A 21,632-nucleotide genomic window follows, 5' to 3' on the forward strand; every position below is an offset into this window, starting at 1 on the left:
AATGTAGCAATGTGTACATAGTGATGAAAACATAAAAACCTATCAATTTCAAGAAACTGGTGCCAATGAAACATGGAGAGAATATGAACTTGATCCCATGAGAGCAGGACAGTAGGAAAAATGTTTAATAGTAAGGAATTGGTGCTGTTAGACTTGATTTTTAAGAACATAACCTGGCAGTGTAGTAGTGAATAGATGAGAACTGGAACAGACTGGTTAAAGGCTGACCAGGAAAGCTTGATTTATTGAAAGCAAATGAGAGTGAGAGTCTGGACAAAGAAATGATACTGTGGGGGCTGGAGAATTTTGAGGCATATTCAGGGAATTTTGTAATGAATATGATATGAGGAATGAGAAAGTCTTTAGCTTGGGACAGGATGAATGGTGACTTCATTTGATCAGGAAGGGAATATAGGAGGAAGACTTTGGTTTGGAAGAGAAAATGAATTCGATTTCTGACATGTTAACTTAGAGGCAGCTGTGGGACATCAGGTGAGGTGTTTTTGGTCTGGAGATACTGAAAATATAGGATCAGAGACTGATGATACAGATTTGAGAGGAACCCATACATAGATACCACGTAAGTCAATATAATGTCAGCAAGAACACGTTGTGGGGAGAGACAGGAGGTGAGAATATGAGGAAATACACCGATACGTAAGGGATGCCTGTTGCTTATCTAAGGCTGACCCCTCTACTTGGACTCCTTCCTATGTTCTCAGGAACCCTACTCCATAAATTATCTCACTTCTCTCTTCTATTTTTATCACCTCCCTCTTCCCCTAGGCATAAAAATGTGCTTTAGTCCTCATCATCTTAAAAACGTTTCCTGAATAACACATTATTTCCAGCCATCACCCTTCATTATCTAAATGTTGTAAGAGACTTGTCTACACTCACATCTCAGTTCTCCAGCTCCCGCAACCTCCTCAACTACATGCTGACTTCTGCCCAATTACTATGGGGAAGTAGGGCTCCGTAAAGATACTGATAACCTTCAGGGCACTGACCACAGGGTTATTTTTCTTTTCTTTTTTTTTTTTTTTTTTCCACAGGGTTATTTTTCAATCCTCATCCTGACCTCTAAAAAGCAACTGACATTTTTGACTAGTCTCTCTTGGGAAATACTCCTTTTCCTCGTTTTCACAGGTACCACACTCTCTAGGTTCTCATCTGACCTTTCTGTGCCTACTTCCTTAGATTCCTTTTTGAGATCATTCTCTTCTACTTGGCCATTAAGTCTTAAAGTTCCTCAGGACTAACCCCTTGGGATCTTTTCCTAATCTCTCTCTCTCCTTAAGTGAATACAATCATATAATATATCTTCAATTATCACTTATATGTAAGTAATACACAACTTTATGTCTTCAGCTCAGACTTCTCTCAGCTCCATATCTGTATATCACACTAACATCTGCACTTCTATATCTTAAAAGAATCTTAAACACAACATGTATAAAAGAGAATTCATATTTTCAGCCTTCAACCTGGTCCTCTTCCACTGCTTTCTATGTAAGTGAATTATGCCATAATCATCCCAGAAAGCAACTCAGGAAGCAAGAAATCCAGGAGTCATTCCTGACATGTCCCTCTCCCTGACCCCTCTGCAACCAAAGTATCAGCAAGTCCTCTTAATCTTTGGAATCTTCTCACTTCTTTTGATAAGAAATGCTACCACCCAGATTTCTGTAATAGCCTCCTAACTACCCTCTGACAAACTGTTCTCTACACTCGAGCCAAAGTGATCTTCTCCAAACTTAAGCAAGATGTCACATCCTGACTTACAATTTTTCAACGGCACTTGATTATATTTATGATAAAACTAAAGTCCAGGGACACCTGGGTGGTTCAGTGGTTGAGCATCTGCCTTTGGCTGAGGGCTTGATCTCAGGGTTCTGGGATCGAATCCTGCATCAGGGTCCCAGTGGGGAGCCTGCTTCTCCCTCTGCCTACGTCTCTGCGTCTCCCATGAGTGAATAAATAAAATCTTTAAAAAACAAAACAAAACAACAACAACAAAAAACTAAAGTCCATACCTTAGTCTATTAGATTGTAATAGACTAAGGTATGGTTTAGCTCCAGGCCAACTTCTATAATTTTATCTATGTCAATCATTCCTTCAATTTCTGCATTCAGTTAAACTACATTCATTTTACCTTCTGTAGTTCGTATGCTCCCACATTCCCTCTCAACATTGGTCTTATAACTGTAGTTCCTTCTGTCTAGAATGCTCTCTTCTCTACCTTCTTTAGCTACCCTCAAATTGTGCCTACTTATTTCCTACTCATTCTTTGGATCTTTGCTAAAATGTCACTTCCTCAGAGAACTCTTCTTTACATTAATACTGTATATAAAGACTACGTACTACTTACTGAAGTTCTATTAGTGATCTATGATTGATGTCAAAGACTACAAGTACTACTTTTGACTATATTATCTACAGTGCCTACCATATAGTGGGTGCTCAACTAATATTTGTTAATTATGTAAGAAGAAAAAGAATTGAAATGTACCCATGGAGCAATGAAAGTGATTCAGAAAATAGTGATGATCCAGAAAATAATTTTGACAAGGCAATAGTGGTCAAGAAAAACAAAAACAAAACAAAACAAAAATCAGGTAGGATGAGTACTAAAATAGGTCACTGCGGGAGTGGCTGGATTGCTTAGTCAGTTAAACATCTGCCTTCCACTCAATTCATGATACCAGGATCCTGGGATTGAGGCCCACACGGAGCCCCACATTTGCTCAGTGGGGAGCCTACTTCTCCCTCTCCCTCTGCTGCTCCCCCTGCTTGTGCTCTCTTGCTCTCTGTCAAATAAATAAATAAATAAAATCTTAAAAAAATAATAAAATAAAATAAAAATAGGTCACTGGGTTTGGAATAAGGGAGATTATAGGTATCACTGAGAAGAGCTTTCATGAAGTGCTGTAAATTAAGATATGCATATGAATACTGAATAGAAAGAGTGAGAATAAGTTATTCTCTAAAAATGGTTTTCCAAAAGCTTTTTTAAGAGTAGCATTTACCTATTTTTTTTTAAAGATTTTATTTATTTATCAATGAGAGACACAAAGAGAGAGAGAGAGAGAGGCAGAGGCAGAGACACAGGCAGAGGGAGAAGCAGGCTCCATACAGGGAGCCCTCTGTGGGACTCGATCCCGGGTCTCCAGGATCACACCCTGGGCCAAAGGCAGTGCTAAACCCCTGAGCCACCAGGCTGCCCTAGCATTTACCTTTTAATGTCTCTATGAATATGATGGTTTTCATGTAAAAAACTGATGCCATTAGCTGCACCTTGGGCAATCTTGCATCTCATGTGCCAAGATAGTGGTGGAGTACCATCCTTATGAAGAAAGAAACCAACATATTAAAAAAAAAGAGGATTAAAAAAACCTATAGAAAATATGTAACAGGACATTTTTCTAAGCAACTACTGAAAATGATATTATTTCATGAAGAATTTAGGATTGCAATTCTTAAAAGTTATTCAAAAATAATGTCTAAGTAAGATCCAGAGTTAGCATTTCTTATTTGAAAAAAAAATATAAGAGCATCTTCAAAGACTAGTCTTGACTGACAATTTTGTGTTTCAGATTATCATCTACTAGAATGGCAATCCCAGTTGTTTACCTATGAATTGTTTAATTTTTGAAGAGTAGGAAAAATATTAAGATTAATGTGGCTTAAATAATCTTATCACAGTGAATGTTAGTATTCCAACACATTAATAGAGAGCCAAACAATCTGATGAGCAAATATCTTACCAAGCAAGACAGCCTGTCTAGCAATGAGCCGTTGGGCATATAAACATACACTAAGCAGAGGTCATCTCCATCACTTGAGAAACCAAGCAGTTCTACTAAGTTCTCATGCTGACACCTACGACAAATAATTTTCCATTCAAAATTATTATGATACATACATTTATTCAGCTGTAGGTTGGAGGTTATTCAATTTAGAGCTTTAACAGAAAAAAAGAACAAGACAATAATGATATGCTACATATCATTATATCACAATACATATATTTATAACATGTTTATATATGTTTATTGTAATCATTTACAATTTTCTGCAAACAGTTCTTTTAGTCAATACTGATCAACATTAGAAGCAAATCCTTTTCCTATTTAAGTAATCTCTCCACCCAATGGGAGGCTTGAACTCACAACCCTGAGATCAAGAATCAAATATTCTTCTAACTGAACTAGCTAGGTGCCTCCTTTTACTATTTTTAAAAAAAGGTCAATAATTTAGAACTTTGGAACTTGTGATAGTTTGGTTAAGGACTGGGCTGATATTTACCTTTGTGTAGCATAATTTTCAATGATAGTTTTATGAAAAGATTCCAAGAAGTTTGTTGAAATTGGTGTGACAACCCTTTCGAGAATTTTCTAACATAACGAAAGCACTGATTTATAGACATCTGATCTCTAATCACACCTAATTTATACATATCTGATCTTTGAAAATATCTTATTATTTATAACCTAATTTGAGTTTCTTTATCTACCAAAAGGAGTAAAACTAAAGAAAGCTGAACTATAACAAAACCTTAGGTATCTGTGGTACAGCAGAAAGAGAACCGGGCAAAGCCCTAAGTTTAGAGTCCAGCTCTGCCACCCCCTGGATATTTGACCTACAGGCAAAATTAACAGTTAATGAGATAACCTGACTGAGCCTCAGCAACTTCACCAAATGTGGATCATAACCCCTACTATATAACATGGATGCTGTGAGAATTAAATGAGCAAATACAGGAGAGTCAAGAAATATATTTAGAACATGATACACATTCTGTCCCAGTGTTTACTGGTTCTATTGATTCAAATCATCTAAAATTCTGACATTTCATTATTTCAAATAAGACTTTAATTTGAAATCAGTCTACCTCATAAATATTTTAAGAAGCACAAATTAAAACAGTAAGTACTCTGTTTTCCATCAAACTGGCACATCTTAAAAAACGAGTAGGTGACGTTTCCTGAGTTTGTACTATATAGAAGGCACTTCAGTAAGTGATTTATCTGCTTTGTTTCACTTAATCCTAATAATATTATTACTATTATTACCCTATTTTATAGATAAGAACACTGATGAATAGAGAGTTAAAATTGGCCCGGGTCATTCTTCTAGTAAGGTCCAGAAATTGGTACTTATTAAAAAAACAGGAATAATATTCAGTGGTGGTGAGGTAGCAGTGAAATTTGAAATTGTAATACATTGCTGGTAGGAGCATAAATAACCATAATTTATTTATAAAGCCATTTGGACATGTATTTGGAAAGTTTTAAGAAGTTTGTGCATTCTGAACCAGTAATTCTTCTAGGACTCTACCTAATAGAATAAGGAGGGTTGCATTTAAAGATTTATGTACAATGAGACTTAAAGGAACTTTAATTTGTAATGTTGAAAATTAGAAACAAAAAAAAAAAAAAAAAAAGAAAATTAGAAACAAGTAGGGCACTGATTAAATAAAATATAATCATCATATATGCTAAATAATTAATATACAATACTAAAATTAATGTACAATAACAAAATGTTTTAAAATTATTTTTAATGACATGGGAAAAATGCTACACATACATCATGAAGTGATACATCAAAATATTAGGCATGGCTGTCTCTGATGATATATTTAAGAGATGGTTTTTATTACTTTAAATATATATTCTTGTATTTCCTAGAATATCTACTTTGAACAAATTACTTTTAGGATTGCAGAGTGGATATAAAAGTGGGGGGAACAAAATCTCGAAAGAAAGAAGTTTTTTGTTTTTTGTTTTTTTTTTTTTATCAGTATGCATTATTTTTAGTAGGACTGAATTAATTCCAGTCGATTATTTCTTTCTTGAGGTTAAGCACTTACAATTGGTAATTTATAGCAATGGGTGTAATTGAGTATAAATTGGTAAATCTCATTAGGATTCACATCAATAATGTACGGTGACAGATGGGGAGTACACATATTGTGGTGAGCGCGGAGTAATGGATAAAATTGTCAAATTCGTGTTGTACACCTGAAACTAATATAACAGTGTATATCAATTACATTTCAGGAGTGAAAAAATAAATTTAATAAAAAGAGAAAGGAAAAAGCTCAAGCTTTGGAATCAGACAGATCTCAGTATGAAAATCAGATATGATTTTTACTATGTGGCCTCAGGCAAGTTACATAATGTCTCTAAATATCATTGAATAAAAAGGTAAGGGAGCTTATAATAACTGTTATGAGGATTAAGTGAGACCAGACACATAAAATACACACACTATAAGTATCAGAATAAAATCCTGATTTGTTTCTCTTACTCTTTCTTTTTTCTCTCTCTCTTTTTTTTCTCTCTTACTCTTTTTGATGATGCCCAGCAATTGTCAAATGTACCGTGTCATTACTAGGCATTCTAGCATATAACTTCTTTCCTGGGTTAGTGTTGCTAAGATATCCAAGGGCCTACTATTCTATTGTTTGTTTGTTTGTTTTGTATCTCTATAATTTATCTCTCATGAATTTTGGAAGCAGCAAACATAATAATGAAAGATAGCTGAAATCCTTTGTAACTTGGCTAGGATGTAAAATAATTCCTGTTTCAGCTCCAGGAATGTGAATATATGTAGTCACAGAATTATAAGAGTCAAAATTCTTTGAATTCCTCTAATCTAAACTCTTTATTTTAATTTTACATATTTGAAAATATCACTAGTTCATAGCACACTATGGGTGAGAAACCAGGTCCTCTACTCCTTGACCTGCTCTTTTCTACTAAACCACATTGCCAAATTAACTTACTTTGCCATGACTTTTATTTCTTGATCAAACTGCTGTTTCAGTTCTTCAGTACTAATGTCAACCATCTGAAAAAACAAAGTAATATATAATAGAATCCAATACAATAACGTCAAGGCTCCAAAAGCTAGAACAAGGTATAAGAGATTGCCTGGCTGATGTAACTTTTTTAAAATAATAAGGTGTAATTCTCCCTACTATTTTATTTTATTTTATTTTATTTTATTTTATTTTATTTTATTTTATTTTATTTATTTTATTTTAAAATTATGTTTTATTATTATTATTTTTAAGATTTTATTTATTCATGAGAGAGAGAGAAAGAGAGAGAGAGAGGCAGAGACACAGGCAGAGGGGGAAGCAGGCTCCATGCAGGGAGCCTGACGTGGGACCCGATCCTGGGTCTCCAGGATCAGCCCTGGGCTGAAGGCTGCACCAAACCACTGAACCAACTGGGCTGCCCAATTCTCCCTATTTTATAGAATAACTGAGAACTAGAAATTTAATGATTTGTCCAAGGTGCATAGCTAGCTAGTGGAAAAAAGCTCATAAACCATATAACCATATAAACCTTACTGAATTATTGCAGGAACAAAATGAAATAATATGAGACTTCACTGCATAAATATTCTGAAGAAAACATTTGCTGTAACAAAAAACAAAAAAGCAAATTTGAAGGCAAAAAGAAAAACAAAGCCTGAAAAAGTATTTGTAACATATGTGACAATGGGTGACTATCTTTATCATATAAATATGTATTATATGGATATTCCTAGAATATTCCTAGAATACAATAACAGCTTTATAACATAACAAAATGAGTACTTGGTGAATACTCTAGTAGAAATGGGAATGAAAGATTTAGATAAGACTTTTTTCAATCTTTTTTCTTATTGTATTTTTTTAAGCTTTATTTTTATGGTTTACTTTTATTTATTAAAAGATTTAATTTATTTATTTGAGAGAGAGAGAGAGAGAGAGTACAAGGAGGCGTAAGGGCAAAGGGAGAGGGAGAAGCAGACTCCCCGGTGAGCAGGGAGCTTTATATAAGGCTCAATTCCAGGATCATTACCTGAGCTGACGGCAGACACCTAACCAACTGAGCCACCCAGGAGCCCTGAAGCCTTTTTTTTTAAATGAGAAAAGTAACATAAGAAAGTTATTTTTACAAAATTTTCTTAATATCTTCCCATTTTCATCTTGATTATGCATGAAGCACTAGATAGAACAGGGCTCCTCAACTTTATTTTGTGATTCTTCTAAAATTATATGTATAATCATTCATGTATATCTATAACTTTTTGTAGGGATAGGATTCATAGCTTTCAACAATTTTTTTTTAAGTGTTAAGAACTACCAGCTTAGATTGATGTTTAAAGTAAGTATGCACTGAAATAATATATTTCCTAAAGATTTGTTTTATTTTTATTTTTTTAAAAGATTTTATTTATTTACTCATGAGAGACAGAGAGAGAGAGAGAGAGGCAGAGATGCAGGCAGAGGGAGAAGTAGGCTCCATGCAGGGAGGCCGATGTGGGACTCATCCCAGGTCTCTGGGATCATGTCCTGGACTGAAGGCCGCGCTAAACCGCTGAGCCACCCGGGCTGCCCTATTTCCTAAAGATTAATTTAAAGCTTATTATATAGTACAACACGAAGCAACTTTTCTTTTAATTCTTTTTGCTCCTAAACATATAACTTACGGCTGCAAGCTTCTTCACTGCTACAGTTTTGTTGTTCACGTAGCCTTTATATACAACTCCAAATCCTCCCTCTCCCATCTTGTTGCCACCGAGAGAAATGGGTCTCTCATCAAAGTTATTTGTGACATTCTTCAATTCATAAAATGAAAAACTGTGAAAACCTATAACATCAATAAAATAAGGAAAAAAGTATTTTGATAAAAAAGATAATGGTTTTAATAACTTTTTTGTTTTCTCAACCTGATTATTTCATAAATATGCAAATATTCACATTTTTGGATTAGGCATGATAGGAGAGAGTGAAGCTATCTTTTAAATTAAAAAATTAGGCTTTATCTTAAGAATTTTGTTTGGTGATCCTCCACCCAAAACTCCGGTCACTTAATTTTTTGATAAAATGACCTTTTCAAGTTATGTAAATATTTACACATTTTTTCATACTTCTGTGGTTGTTTATATGTCCTATTGCCTGTACTCACTGATAACATGCTGACTAATACATTGCAGATGGTGTTTAATAAGTCAGGAGAGAAAAAAGAAAACCCATAAAAGAGCTATGGCCCATGTGCATGAACAGAAGGAGAGATTTATTTCAAAGCAGTGATGATCTTAATGATAACCCACTAGCGGAAAGCACTGCAATGTTACTTACGTGTATCACTACCTTCTAAACTTGTATTTTCTGGACTTGAGGAGTCAGGTGGCATATAGTTTTGTTCAAAGTTCTGCACAGGTAACACAAATGTCCTGTCTTTGCCATTGAGAGGCATCTGTTGCTGCTGAACTGTTACAGCTTCTTCAGAAGGTACTGTATTAGGAGTTTTAGGAATAGCATCTGCCAAACAAAGTAAGATACAAGTTGTCCTTCCATAAGAAAAAAATGCTTGTGAAAAAGTTAAACTAGGACTCCGTTCAGTTGACAGCATTCCAGTTTCCACATGTGAACCCCATTTTCTCATAGCACACACAAGAAGCTACCTAGGAAGAATTTGTTTTAAGTTTTGGATAAAGATGAGTAGACAGGGTAAGGTAGTGTTTTCAAAAAGTCCATGAGCCACCTACATCAGAAGCACTGAAGTGTTTGTTTAAAAACAGGGGCCATAATCCAAATCAAGAATTCAGATAATGAGGTCTGAAACAGAGCCAAGAATCTACCTGTGTAACAAGTACCCCAGGCAATTCTGAAGCACACTCAATAGTGAGAACCACTGGTGTAAGTGGCATCAAAGGGAAAAAACAAGGTTATGAGGAAGGTATCTAGACAGTGACCTGCCAGCACATAATGTAAGGAAATCATGATCACAGATCCAACATGGTGGAAGTTGAGGGTGAAAAAAAGGCAAGAACTCAAAGAACCAAAACAAACAAAACAAAGCAAGCAAACAAAAAAACCTAACCCCAAAATCTAATTGCTGTCCTTCTAAACTTCCTATTGGCACAAAACTTCCTGACTTGAATGGTGGGCTCAGATTTGATCACAAAGCTTCTATTTCCTTAGCAGCAAAAGTCTGCAGTGCCTTATGGCTAGGGTGCTTATATGAGTTAGGGAGGGTGGAAAGAAAGAAAAGCAATCTCTAAATATAAGGCTCATCTACCAGAAGAAAAAAGTAAGAGTAAGGAGACATGTTCCTATTTCTGCCATTTGCCTTTCCATCCTAATTGTCGATGCCCTACTCACACTCACTTTACCTGGTAGCAAAAGACTCGCTGGGGCAAAAAACTCATTTTGAATCAAAAGATCCACAAGGTCACCAACTGTGCAATTTGTGGTGCCCCAGTCAAACAGTAATTCACAGGTGGGACTTTTTCCAGTTTGAAGTAATGCTTCAAATCTCCTTAAAAGCAAATAACAAGAAACCAAAATTAGTATGTAATAGACTTTACATGAAAATAGGAATTATTCCCCGTCTTGCCCACAGCACCTCCTAGAGTATGAAAGGGAAGGGGCGGCCGGAGACCCAGCAAGAATTACAGAGAACTGGGAAGACAGAAGGGAAAAAGATGCTGAGGGTGATGATACTCTGAGTTAACATATATCGAGTACTTACTGAGTATCTGCTCACTGGGCCACAGAATGCACCCACATGAACTCATTTAATTCTCAAAGATACTGTGAATATAACGCTAATTTACTAATGAGAAAACCAGGTGTGGAGAGGTAAAGTAACCAGCCCATAGCCATACAGCCAAAACATTCTATCAAAATTGAGATCCAAATTCAGATCTTACTTGACATAAGGGTGTGCTCTCAACCTACTAAGCTATATTACTTTCCTACCTGACTTAATAACTCTGCTAGCCATATGATTTTTAATAAATCATTCTGCTTAATGAAATAGAATATTGTACATGAACCTGGAGAATTATTCCTTTGATCTTATATTTCAATTAAATTAAAGGAAAAACATACACTTTTCATTCTCATTTCTTTAAAAACTTAGTTTGAAAAGTAACATTTAAAAATTTAACATTTTTTTTCTGGTTTGCCTCCAAATTATTTATGTTGAAAAATTTCAAATTTACAGAAAAGTTGTAAGAATAATACCACGAACAACTGTTTACTCTTCATCTAGATACACCAACTGACCAGTTGATAACACTTTGCCATGCTTGCGTTCTTGTCCTCTCTCTCTCCTTGTGTACATGTGTGCATGTCGGCACACACTTTAGAATGTAAGCCAAATGCCCTGTAGAATGTCTCACAGTCTAGATTTGTCTGGCTACTTTCTTATGATAAAATTCAGGTTAAAAATATTTGGCAAGGGCGTCTGTATCGCTCAGTCCATTAAGCATCTGTCTTTGGCTCAGGTCATGATCCCAGGGTCGGGGATTGAGTCCTGCATTGGGCTCCCTGCTCAGCAGGGAGTGTGCTTCTCCCTCTGGCCCTCTGCCCTCTGGTGCCATGTGTATGTCTCTTTCTCCCTCTCTCTTTAAAAATCTTAAAAATAAAAATGTTTGGTAAGAATGCTATATAGGTGACATTAAGAGCCACATAAAGCAGCTTGTACCATTACTGGTGACCTAAAGTTTATTACTTGGTTAAGGAGGTGAACTTCAGATTTTTCCTTTATAAAAGTACCTTTACCCTTCATAATTCATGAGTAACCTGTGGATAGTATTTTGAAATGTTGAGTATAACTTGTTCATCGACAACTTTTTGTCTTGTGGTTTGTTTCACTGATTGAGTCTTGCATGCATCAGTTACTCATCAGTGGTTATAAACTGGTAACTATCACTCTTTCAATAATTGTTAGCTGCCATTATTCTGTAGAAAAGAGTTTTTTCTCCCTACCACCACTGCCTCAACCATCCTCCCAAAGTTTTTATTTTTTTATTTTTTTAAAGATTTTATTTATTTATTCATGAGAGACACAGAGAGAGAAAGAGAGAAAGAGAGAGAGGCAGAGAGAGAAGTGGGCTACATGCAGGGAGCCTGAGGTGGGACTCAATCTCGGGGCTCCAGGATCCAGCCCTGGGCTGAAGGCGGCGCTAAACCGCTGAGCCACCCAGGCTGCCCCAAAAGTTTTTAATGCTAATATCAATAAACTATTTTTGAAAGTTGCTTCTCAATGCTTAAACTTAAACTTCTTTCAAGTAATTTAAGATGTTTATCCTTCAAATGAGGAAATGTTTCCTGGAAGAACTAAGATGGGGTTAAGGCTTTGGGATCTTTATCAAGTTAAGGCTGAAAATCACAAATTAATGTCTTTTACTCTTGCTTCCAAAGACAGATTTTGGGCTGAACTTTGGGCCAAAATAACTGACAAGACAAAAATCTGCCCTCATATTTTGTACTAAATCAAGCAGACATAAATAGAGACAAAGAATGAAATTATCTGAAGATAGTGTTGGAAAATTCTGGCTAAGAACTAAGAATTCTGTTCATAGATGTATACATTTACAATCAACTTTAAAATATCAGTTTGAAGAATTTCCAAAGTACACTGTTACGGTAAGTAGAGATTCACACACTTAGAATTTTATTAGAGATTCTTAAGATGCCCGTGTGTTCAATCTGGACATGACAAATGTGAGGCAGAGGGAACTTTCTCAGCTTGCTAAATAGAAAACTAGAGTAAAAGTGGGAATCTTCTCACCTAAAAATTTATTTGCAAGATCATAATACTACCCTCACTGACATAATGGAGAATGAAGCAAAAGCTGCAAAAACAGGAAAAAAAAAAAAAAGAGGTTACTTATTAAGATTATCTCCCCTGGAAAGAGTTTTACTTTCTGAATTGCAACATTAGGTTGTATTTATATCTATTAATCATTCTAGAGTAGGATGTAAGAATTTAAAAAGGAAAAGAATTTTATATGTTACCTTATGTGAAACTGATTGTATCTATCATCACCAGATGGTTTTTTAATAGCTACCGCTAACTTCTTCCATCCTTCTTGAGGATCAATAAAATCTGACAACTTCCTAATTAGTCCAAGATTGAGGCAGCGCACATATGTTGAAGATGTTATGGGTTTATTCATCTTCTATTCCTAAAATACGGAAAATTCTCATTAAAATTTTACAGTAGTTTTAGCAATGACATCTGTAAGCTTATAAATCACATTTTATTACAATATATGAAATGTTACAACTGATTACACCATAATAAAGGAATACTCCAAAGTCAACTAATTGATATTCTAAGGAGAAATTAAAATTGTGGTTCATTTGTCTAGTTGTCCTCTGGTCTTAGTTTCTTTCTCTACCTGTAATTATCAATAACAAATTGAGGAATTTTTTTCCTGATATTTCTTAAATGTAATTTACACAAAGAAGTGAAAAACTTACTTTTGCAGAAAAATTCCTGAAAACTCAAGAATCAACTCTATTCATAAAAAATTTATTTTTCAACTTAAAATATTTTTCCCAACCAGTATTTATTTACTATTGAACACTTACCAACACTCTTTGGTAGAAGTAAAAAAAAAAAAAAAAAAAAAAAAGTCCTAAAATAATTTGAGTGGTATTAAAATATATGGTGAATAATCAACTTTTCCTATAATATGCTCCACATCATTTGAGTCCAATAGACCAGTCTGATCATAATTCATTCCCTACTAAGCCAAACCCTATGGTTCACCACTTTACACTCTAGAGAAAACCTTTATTTCCTCAGTCCCTTCTTTCTTTTGCCTACCACCCTGGAGAGCCATGGTTATGAATACATTTCATAATTTTACTTGTATACCAGCACTGCTGAATATAGCTATAGAAAATTAGATAACTGACTAAGTAGACTGGTCTGAACACAAATTTATGGGGCCTCTTTCCACGGGGCCATCAACGCTGCTGTGAAGTGTTACTTGTCTTTGCTCATTATCCTTAGTGGCTTTTTCATGCCTTTATCTCTCTCCATGTGGTTTTATTTGACCTCCATGCCTTTCCTTCTCAGCAAGTGGCAACCTTTCCTCCCAGTTAATCAAGACAAAGAGATTCAGATATTCTTCTGTCACTTATTCTCCTTCCCTCTATATTTTTATCTTTAAAATCTGATATAATTAATTTTTTGAGTAAAGAATAGATTTATGTGACACAAAATTCAGAAGCTATAAAAGAGCAAAAACCAAAATGTCTCCCTATATTCTAGGCCTCCATATTTGTATTCTCTTCTCTTTGGCCTTCTTCAACCACCACATCTAAGTAGGTCTATCTGCCCTCAACCTAATTATCTTTCATCACTGCACAATGTAATTGTAATCATGTATTTATTTGCTTGTTTACTATCTGCCTCCTCCATTAGACTATGAGCTCCATGAGTTCATTTCACTACTAATAGATAACTACTCACTAGCAAGTTGTATGTACTGCTGATAAGATTTATGAATGGATGAATTTGCTGTTGAGTACCATGCTAGGTGATTCATATATTTCACTTACTCCTTATAGTAATGAAGGCAATTTCAATCTCTTTACTTCACAAAGGTAGTAAATGAGAGAGTTGGACTTGAATTCCTATCTGACTCCAAAATTCATACCATATGTCCACAAGCAGGCTTGTGTAATTCAATGCATTGTTCAAGTCACTCTCTTTTCTATAAAGATAAAACATTTCCTCTCATTTATTCAAATATTCAAAAACCTTGTATGTCAGGCTTTGTACTAAGTTATGGGAGCTACAGAAAGGAGAAAAAAAAATCTTTATTTTCAAGCTTCTCAGTCCAGCAGGGGATACAAACAATTATAGTGAGTGATAAATGTTACAAGAGGTGTGTGCAGAGTGTGGAGGCCCAGAGGAGCATGGAGCCAAGGCAGTCTGAAGGAAATATATCAAGACAGAGTTGGGTGGGGAAGAAGATTGGAAGGATGAGTGAAAAGGAATGAGGAGAAACCTAAAAGGAAATTCCAGGCAGCAGGAATAACAGGGAGAACATGAATTAGACTCAGGCAAGGAGTTTGCTATGGCTGGAGCATAGGAAGCATGTTCTTAAGTAGTAAGAGATGAAATGGAAAAGTAGGCAGGGACAAATCATCATGTGCCTCATATACTGAGACAAGAAGTTTAAGTTTTATAGAAAAGTTACAGGGAAGCTATTTCAAGATTTTTTTTTTTTAATTTCAAGATTTTAAAGTTTTATTTATTTGAGAGACAGGGAGAGCATGAGCCCTTGAGCAAGGGGAAGGGGTGAGGGAGAGACTTCAAGCCGACTCTACACTGAGCTTGGAACCTGATGTGGGGCTCAATCTCACAATTGTGAGATCATAACCTGAGCTGAAATCAAGAGTCAGATGCTTAATAGACTGAGCCACCTAAGCATTCCCATTACAGGATTTTACAGAAAGGTGCTATATGATATTATTTGGTTAAGTGGATTCCTCTGGATAAAAAACTTGAGATGTATATCGAGACAAAGAGACCAGCTTGAAAACTTAGGGATAATCTAAGTGAGAAGAAATGAAAGCCTGAAAAAAGTTGAGGAATTTAGAAAAAAAAGATTCAAAGATTTAGGAGGCCAAATCAATATTGTTTAATGAAAAATCGGATATTAAAGGAAAGGAGAGTGAGGAAAATGAGGAAATTGATTCCTGGCTTTTTGGCTTGAGCAGTTAGATATTAGAGGAAATGAAGTGTTCATAATCACATTAAATGTTAAATATCTACTCTGGTACCATGTAGGGGAGTCGAGATATATGGTCTGAAGCTTAGGAGAAAGGTTTAGGTAAAGAATACTCACTATATGAGCATTCTCACATATTCGTAAGTGAATCATGAGGTTGCCTATTAGGAACATATGGATTGTGAAGAAATGGAGAGAAAGAAGAATCTTTAAAACTATTGATACGCCATGGAGGTAAGAAGACAACTAGGACAATTAGCATATCAGAGAATTCTAGAATGGAGGATAGGTTAGTATAAAAGACCCAGAGATCTAATAAATACTGATGGATAGGTTAGATTTGGAAACTGGGTGGCTTAAGAAGAGTTTTAATGGAGCAGTGAGTAAATGGGAACAATGCATTTTCCAAGGAATCTGGCTTTGGAGAGAAGGAGAGAGAAAGAGAGAGAGATAAAGGGAGGGAGAGAGAAGGAAGGCATCAGTTCTCAAATTTGGTCTCGGTACCCTTTACACTGTTAAAAATTTCTGTGGACTCCAAAGAGCTTTTGTTTATTTTGATTATATTTACCAATATTTACCTTATCTGAAATTGACACTGAAAAATTTTAAAAACTATTCATTAACTCATTAATAATAACAAATGTACTACATGATAGTATACATAATATATTTTGATAAAATAACTACTTTTTCCAAAATAAATGAAGAATGACATTATTTCACGGTTTTATTAATCTCTGTAATATTCAACTTAATAGAAGATAGCTGGATTCTCATATCTGCTTTTGCATTTACTCTCCTGCAACATATTGATTTGGTTGATATATATGAAGAAAATCCAGCTTCACACATAGAGTTGAAAACAGAATTTTAATAGCCTTGTCACAAAGTAGTAGGTATTTCTCTTTCACACTATAGTGAAACTTGATAAAAAATAATTTCCTAACAGCTGCAATGTGGAATCTGAAATCGTATCAATGAACTGTTTCATTAAAATCCATTGTATTCTGAATGAATCTTTTACCCATCAGTGATTTTGATGCTATGAACTTCTTGAACGAGACTTGGGGACCTCAACCGCACCCTGAAAACTCCTGGTTTAAGATTTGTTTTAAGGGTTAAGCTTGGTTGAAAATACAAAAGGGATAGTGAAGGGAGGATAGGTGAAGATGTCAGCCTTGAACAGAGGAAATTTTTTCCTCCAAATCTAGAAAGAGGGGTTTGGATAGAGACATATTTTAAATGAGAGGGAGAATTCCCACACAATGTTATTTTCTTGGTGAAACAGGAGGTGAGGTCATCTAGGGCGAGGTAAAAGAATTGCCTAATTACCTTGAGGGCCACTTGGCAAATGCCTGTGATTTCTTTAAGCTCAATGCAAAAGGCACTATTGGTGTTCCCTGATAGTCATATCTTTTGCTCCAAACTGTCACCAGTCATTATTCTAATATAACAATTATCATATTTTATTGTTTATGTGTCTGCCTTCTCCTCTAGATGGTGTGCTCTCCTAACCAGAGATCCAACCCAATCAGGCTTTAGAAGCTACTCACATATTTGTGTTGAGTGAGAGAAAGACTGGTTTTTTTAAATCAAGAAATTATTTCTGCCTATAGATTTTGCAGCTGCTCCATTCACATTATTTTCCTTTACTCAGATTTCCCTCCATTGTAAGAAGTACAATGTGATTGTCAAAACTAGTAAAGGTTAAGACCACTTGGCAATCCTACAGTCTTGAGCTAAAATACAGGAAATTGCGAATAAAAAGTCTATCTTAGGACTAGGGATACATTCTGTAGCTCTCTTACACCTAGATTTCTAACAAAGTTGATGTGTAGGGATACCAAAAAAAGAAAGCCTTCTGATAACTCCTCTCTATCCCTCTCTCTCTCTCTCTCTCTCTCTCTCTCTATATATATATATATATATATATACATATATATATATATGCCTGTAAACTCAGAATTGAAAATTTTATTTTAAGCACACATTTGGAAGAACATATACTAAAAAATTAAAGGTGATTATCTCTTGATGGTGATTTTTTTTTTTAAGATTTTATTTATTTATTCATGAGAGACACAGAGAGAGAGAGAGAGAAGCAGAGACATAGTCACTGGGAGAAGCAGGCTCCATGCTGGGAGCCCGACGTGGGACTCGATCCCAGGTCTCCAGGATCACGCCCTGGGCCAAAGGCAGGCACCAAACCGCTGAGCCACCCAGGGATCCCCCTTGATGGTGATTTTTTTTTTTGATGGTGATTTTTATGGTGGTTTTAGTTCTACTTGCTTTTCTACATTTTCAACAATAAAAAGTTACTGTGCAGAAGAAATTAAAAAGTATCAATTATTTCAAAGTGTTCAAGAGTTTAGTGTGCCCAGGATTAATAGAAGTAGAAAAAGATATAGTGCTTACAAATAAATAAATAAATATCTTCATGACTTTTCTCATGGCACAGAAAAACTATTCATGTTTTTATTTTAATTTTTTAATTTTTATTTTAATTTTTTTTAAGATTTTATTTATTCATTCATGAGAGACACACACAGAGAGAGAGAGAGGCAGAGACACAGGAGGAGGGAGAAGCAGGCCACATGCAGGGAGCCTGATGCGGAACTCGGTCCTGGGTCTCCAGGATCATGCCCTGGGCTGAAGGTGGCGCTAAACCCTGAGCCACCCAGGCTGCCCCCCATTCATATTTTTAAACAAGGCAACTTGGACAAGAACAAAAGGCAGGATAATAATCGAGAAATATACTAAAACCAATGTTTACTTGTGGAAACCAATACTTCTCATTTATATGGAGGTTCTCCAATAGATAAAGTACTATGCCCCAGATAGGAAAACAAAAATTTTTGTCACGTGAATGAATGAAGTTTTAAGACTGTGCCTCATAAGCAGTCTGATCAGAGGGAGAGAGTATAGAGGTGAGGAAGAAGATGGAAGCTGCATGGGCCTGAGTTCTAACGTAGCTCTCCCACAAATCAATTGTGATCAGACTTAATAATTCAATTTCTTTGGATCTTGGTTTCTTTATCTGAAAAGCAGAGATGGTAATAGCTAAGGCTTGCTATAAGATTTTAAACTAACACATGCAAAGGGCCTATCAATAATTAGGTGATTTTTTTAAAAATGTTGCAATAATTATTTTATGGCTGAAGTTATTCTTGTATCACTTTTTTTTTTAAAGAAAAGGAATCTGCAGACTTGTATATAAGCTCAGTTTTTAGAATAGTGGTGAGGGGCTACTGACAAAGTAGAAATTAGAGGTTGGAGAATATAAGTTTTTCAGGTAATGATAGTCCTATTTTATTAAGCATAGTATTTTTAATATATTTATAACCATCCTAAAATACATCATTCACTCTCATGCTTTCTTAGGCAAAATATGCTGGATAACCATTAGTCTTTATTATTGGACAACTCAACACTAGCATTATGAGCAAAAGCTGGTGACACCTTCTGGACCTACTAAATTTTACAGGGCTGGCCTTCGAAAGCGGGGTATGTGCTGGTATGCCATGCAATACACAGAACACATAATTCTCAAGCATGGATTTAATTCAATGGTTAAGTAATTTAAAATGCTTTGGATATATTAAATATATATATATAATGTTTGGATGTATTAAAAACATACATTGTTTTTCAATCTTCTGAAATATTGAATATTGAAATAAATCAAAGTATTTACTGAGTGTCTACTTTGTGCTGGATATTGATCCAAGTTCCTGGAGATGAAGCATTAGGAAAATAAGAAAAAAATAACTGAACTTGGGAAGCCTGGGTGGCTCAGTGGTTGAGCATCTGACTTTGGTTCAGATCACGATCCTGGACTCCTGGGATCAAGTCCCACATCTGGCTCCCCGCAGGGAGCCTGCTTCTCCCTCTGCCTGTGTCTCTGCCTCTCTCTGTGTGTGTTTCATGAATAAATAAAATCCTTAAAGAAAAAGAACTGAATTCATGGGACTTATATTCTAATAGAGGAAGACCGGCAATAAGCAAATAAACTCTATACTAGGCTAGATGGTGCCAATGGAGTGGACAAAAATAGAGAAGGGATTTCAGTTTTAAACAGGATAGTCAGAGCAGTTCTCAATAAGAAAGTGCCAGGGGCAGCCCTGGTGGCTCAGTGGTTTAGCACTGCCTTCTGCCCAGGGCCTGATTGTGGAGACCTGGGATCGAGTCCCATGTCCGGCTCCCTGCATGAAGCCTGCTTCTCCCTCTGCCTGTGTCTCTGCCTCTCTCTCTCTCTGTGTCTCTCATGAATAAATAAATAGAATCTTTATAAAAAAATAGGAAAGTGCCCTGTGATTAAAGGTCTGGAGAAATGGGAATGTCACACTCTGGGATATCAGTGGGAAAAGTTATGGGGCAAAAGGAATACTACAAATATAAAGGTCTGAAGTGGGCCCACTGAGAACAGCAGGGAGACAGTAAGTATGGAGAGGAAGGAGCAGGAAAGCAGCAGATTGAACGAGTGGTCAGGCACCAGGTCTCAAAAGCTTTACAGCTTTTGTATTGATTTTGTTTCATCCTCTGAGTGAGAAGACAGTGGAGGCGTTGAGAGCAGGAGAGATATGCTCTGTATTGAGGTCTTGAGAGGCCCCTGGGGCTGCTGCTGAGAGGAAAGGGTGCTAGAGCAAGAGCAGAGAAGCAGGAAGAGACCGGTTAGCGGCCTACACCGACAATCCAGGTGGGAGATGCTGGAGGCTTGGACCAGAGTGGCAGCAGAGACGGTGCAGAGTCCCAGGAGGCTGGATATTTTCTCAAGTCGAGCAAATAGAATCCTGTGCGCTGATATGAAGCGTGAGGAGGCTGCACCAAGGTTTTCAGCCTGAACATTTCTTGACATTTACTTAGATGGAGAAGACTGCGGAGGGAGCAAGTTTGGCCCGCAAGATCAGGCGCTTGGATCGGAGAGGTAGAAAGCAAGCTTCAAGTGGGTGTTCAGCATGAGAGAATTAAAGAAATAGGATCTTTCTGACGAATTCCTTCAGGGATTACCCCTAGAAAGGGAGAAGGCAGACTTTAATGTTCTCTACTCTTAGGGCTCCTGGGGCAGATAGGTTTCTTCAGGCAGTATTGGAGCTCTAGGTTCCCATGCTAAAGAGCTAGAATGTTTCCTCGCTTTCTCGGGGTCTGCTTCCTTACCCCCCTGTTTTCTCTCTCGCTCCAGGCTCTCAGGTCTGCTCTTCCCATCTGACAATGTACTTCTGGGATCCTTACACCGCTCTCCACTTCCTAATGTCCCGGGAGCCTGGAAGCCAGGGGGACAAGCGAACTAGAATCTTGCGGAGGCTCGGGAGGCTTTCCACCCGACGAGCATCTTTGCCCGGAGCTGCCCTTCACTTCCTGGTTCTCAGGAAAACAGCTGCGTTTCGCAAACTGGTTCCCGCCACGCAGGGCCTGGGAATCGACAAACCCGACGCGAGGTCGGACCGAGCCACGCAAGGGCCTGCGGACGCCTTTTCGCGCCCCAGCGTCCTCCTCGGGCCCGATTAACTGTCCGATCCTCGGGAACCCACCCAAGTCTCCACCCTGGAGCAGCCTGTGCCCGCGCCACCTACTTCCTCTCTCTGACTTTTCTCACTTTGAAGACTGAAGGCGATGCTCCTTCCGAAACCGTCCTTCCACAACCCTGCGGCCCAGGCATGGAGGCCGGAGCGCAGACCTCGGCCGGCGGCGGGAATTCCTTACCTGGCCAGGAGCGGGAAGCCGGAGCACCGGGGCACCGAGGCACCGAGGCACCGAGGCACCGCCCCGCTGAGCCGGCTGGCGGAGGGACCCGGGGGCTCCGAAAGGCACCGGGGTGGGGCGGGGCCGACCTGTTAGGCCCCGCCCACGCCCCGCCCACACGACAAAACTCCCGCCCGGGCCCCGCCCACACAGCATGACCCAGACACCTGGCCCCGCCCACACCACGACGCCCCGCCCCTTCGCCGGGCCTCGCCCACATCACAAAACTCCCGCCCAGGCCCCGCCCACACAGCGTCGCCCAGTCACCGGGCCCCGCCCACACAACGCCACCCCGTCGCCGGGCCACGCCCACATCACAAAATCCCCGCCCCAGGCCCCG

At 37.5% G+C, this 21,632-nt stretch overlaps 1 protein-coding gene across 9 annotated transcripts in view; it reads right to left on the reverse strand.

Annotated features, from left to right (window-relative positions):
- IRAK4 (interleukin 1 receptor associated kinase 4) overlaps positions 1 to 21,427 on the reverse strand; it is a 27,630-nt gene extending 6,203 nt beyond the window's left edge. Inside the window, exons 1-10 of one of the 9 annotated variants that reach the window (XM_077870385.1) lie at positions 21,254 to 21,421; positions 20,237 to 20,562; positions 14,376 to 14,530; positions 12,819 to 12,988; positions 10,184 to 10,329; positions 9,147 to 9,329; positions 8,495 to 8,655; positions 6,795 to 6,859; positions 3,769 to 3,883; positions 3,238 to 3,347 (exon numbers count right to left, since the gene is read on the reverse strand). In XM_077870385.1, coding sequence (XP_077726511.1) covers positions 3,238 to 3,347; positions 3,769 to 3,883; positions 6,795 to 6,859; positions 8,495 to 8,655; positions 9,147 to 9,329; positions 10,184 to 10,329; positions 12,819 to 12,979 — 941 coding nt within the window. In that variant the 5' untranslated portion in view covers positions 12,980 to 12,988; positions 14,376 to 14,530; positions 20,237 to 20,562; positions 21,254 to 21,421. Of the gene's footprint in view, positions 1 to 3,237; positions 3,348 to 3,768; positions 3,884 to 6,794; positions 6,860 to 8,494; positions 8,656 to 9,146; positions 9,330 to 10,183; positions 10,330 to 12,818; positions 12,989 to 14,375; positions 14,531 to 20,236; positions 20,563 to 20,707; positions 20,814 to 21,146 lie in introns of those variants that run through there. The other 8 variants (XM_077870386.1, XM_077870384.1, XM_077870388.1 and 5 more) reach the window with 8 other exon arrangements.
- Positions 21,428 to 21,632: the final 205 nt, after the last annotated feature.

This window comes from Canis aureus, chromosome 25 (genome assembly GCF_053574225.1).
Source record: "Canis aureus isolate CA01 chromosome 25, VMU_Caureus_v.1.0, whole genome shotgun sequence".
Classification (NCBI taxonomy): Eukaryota; Metazoa; Chordata; class Mammalia; order Carnivora; family Canidae; genus Canis; species Canis aureus.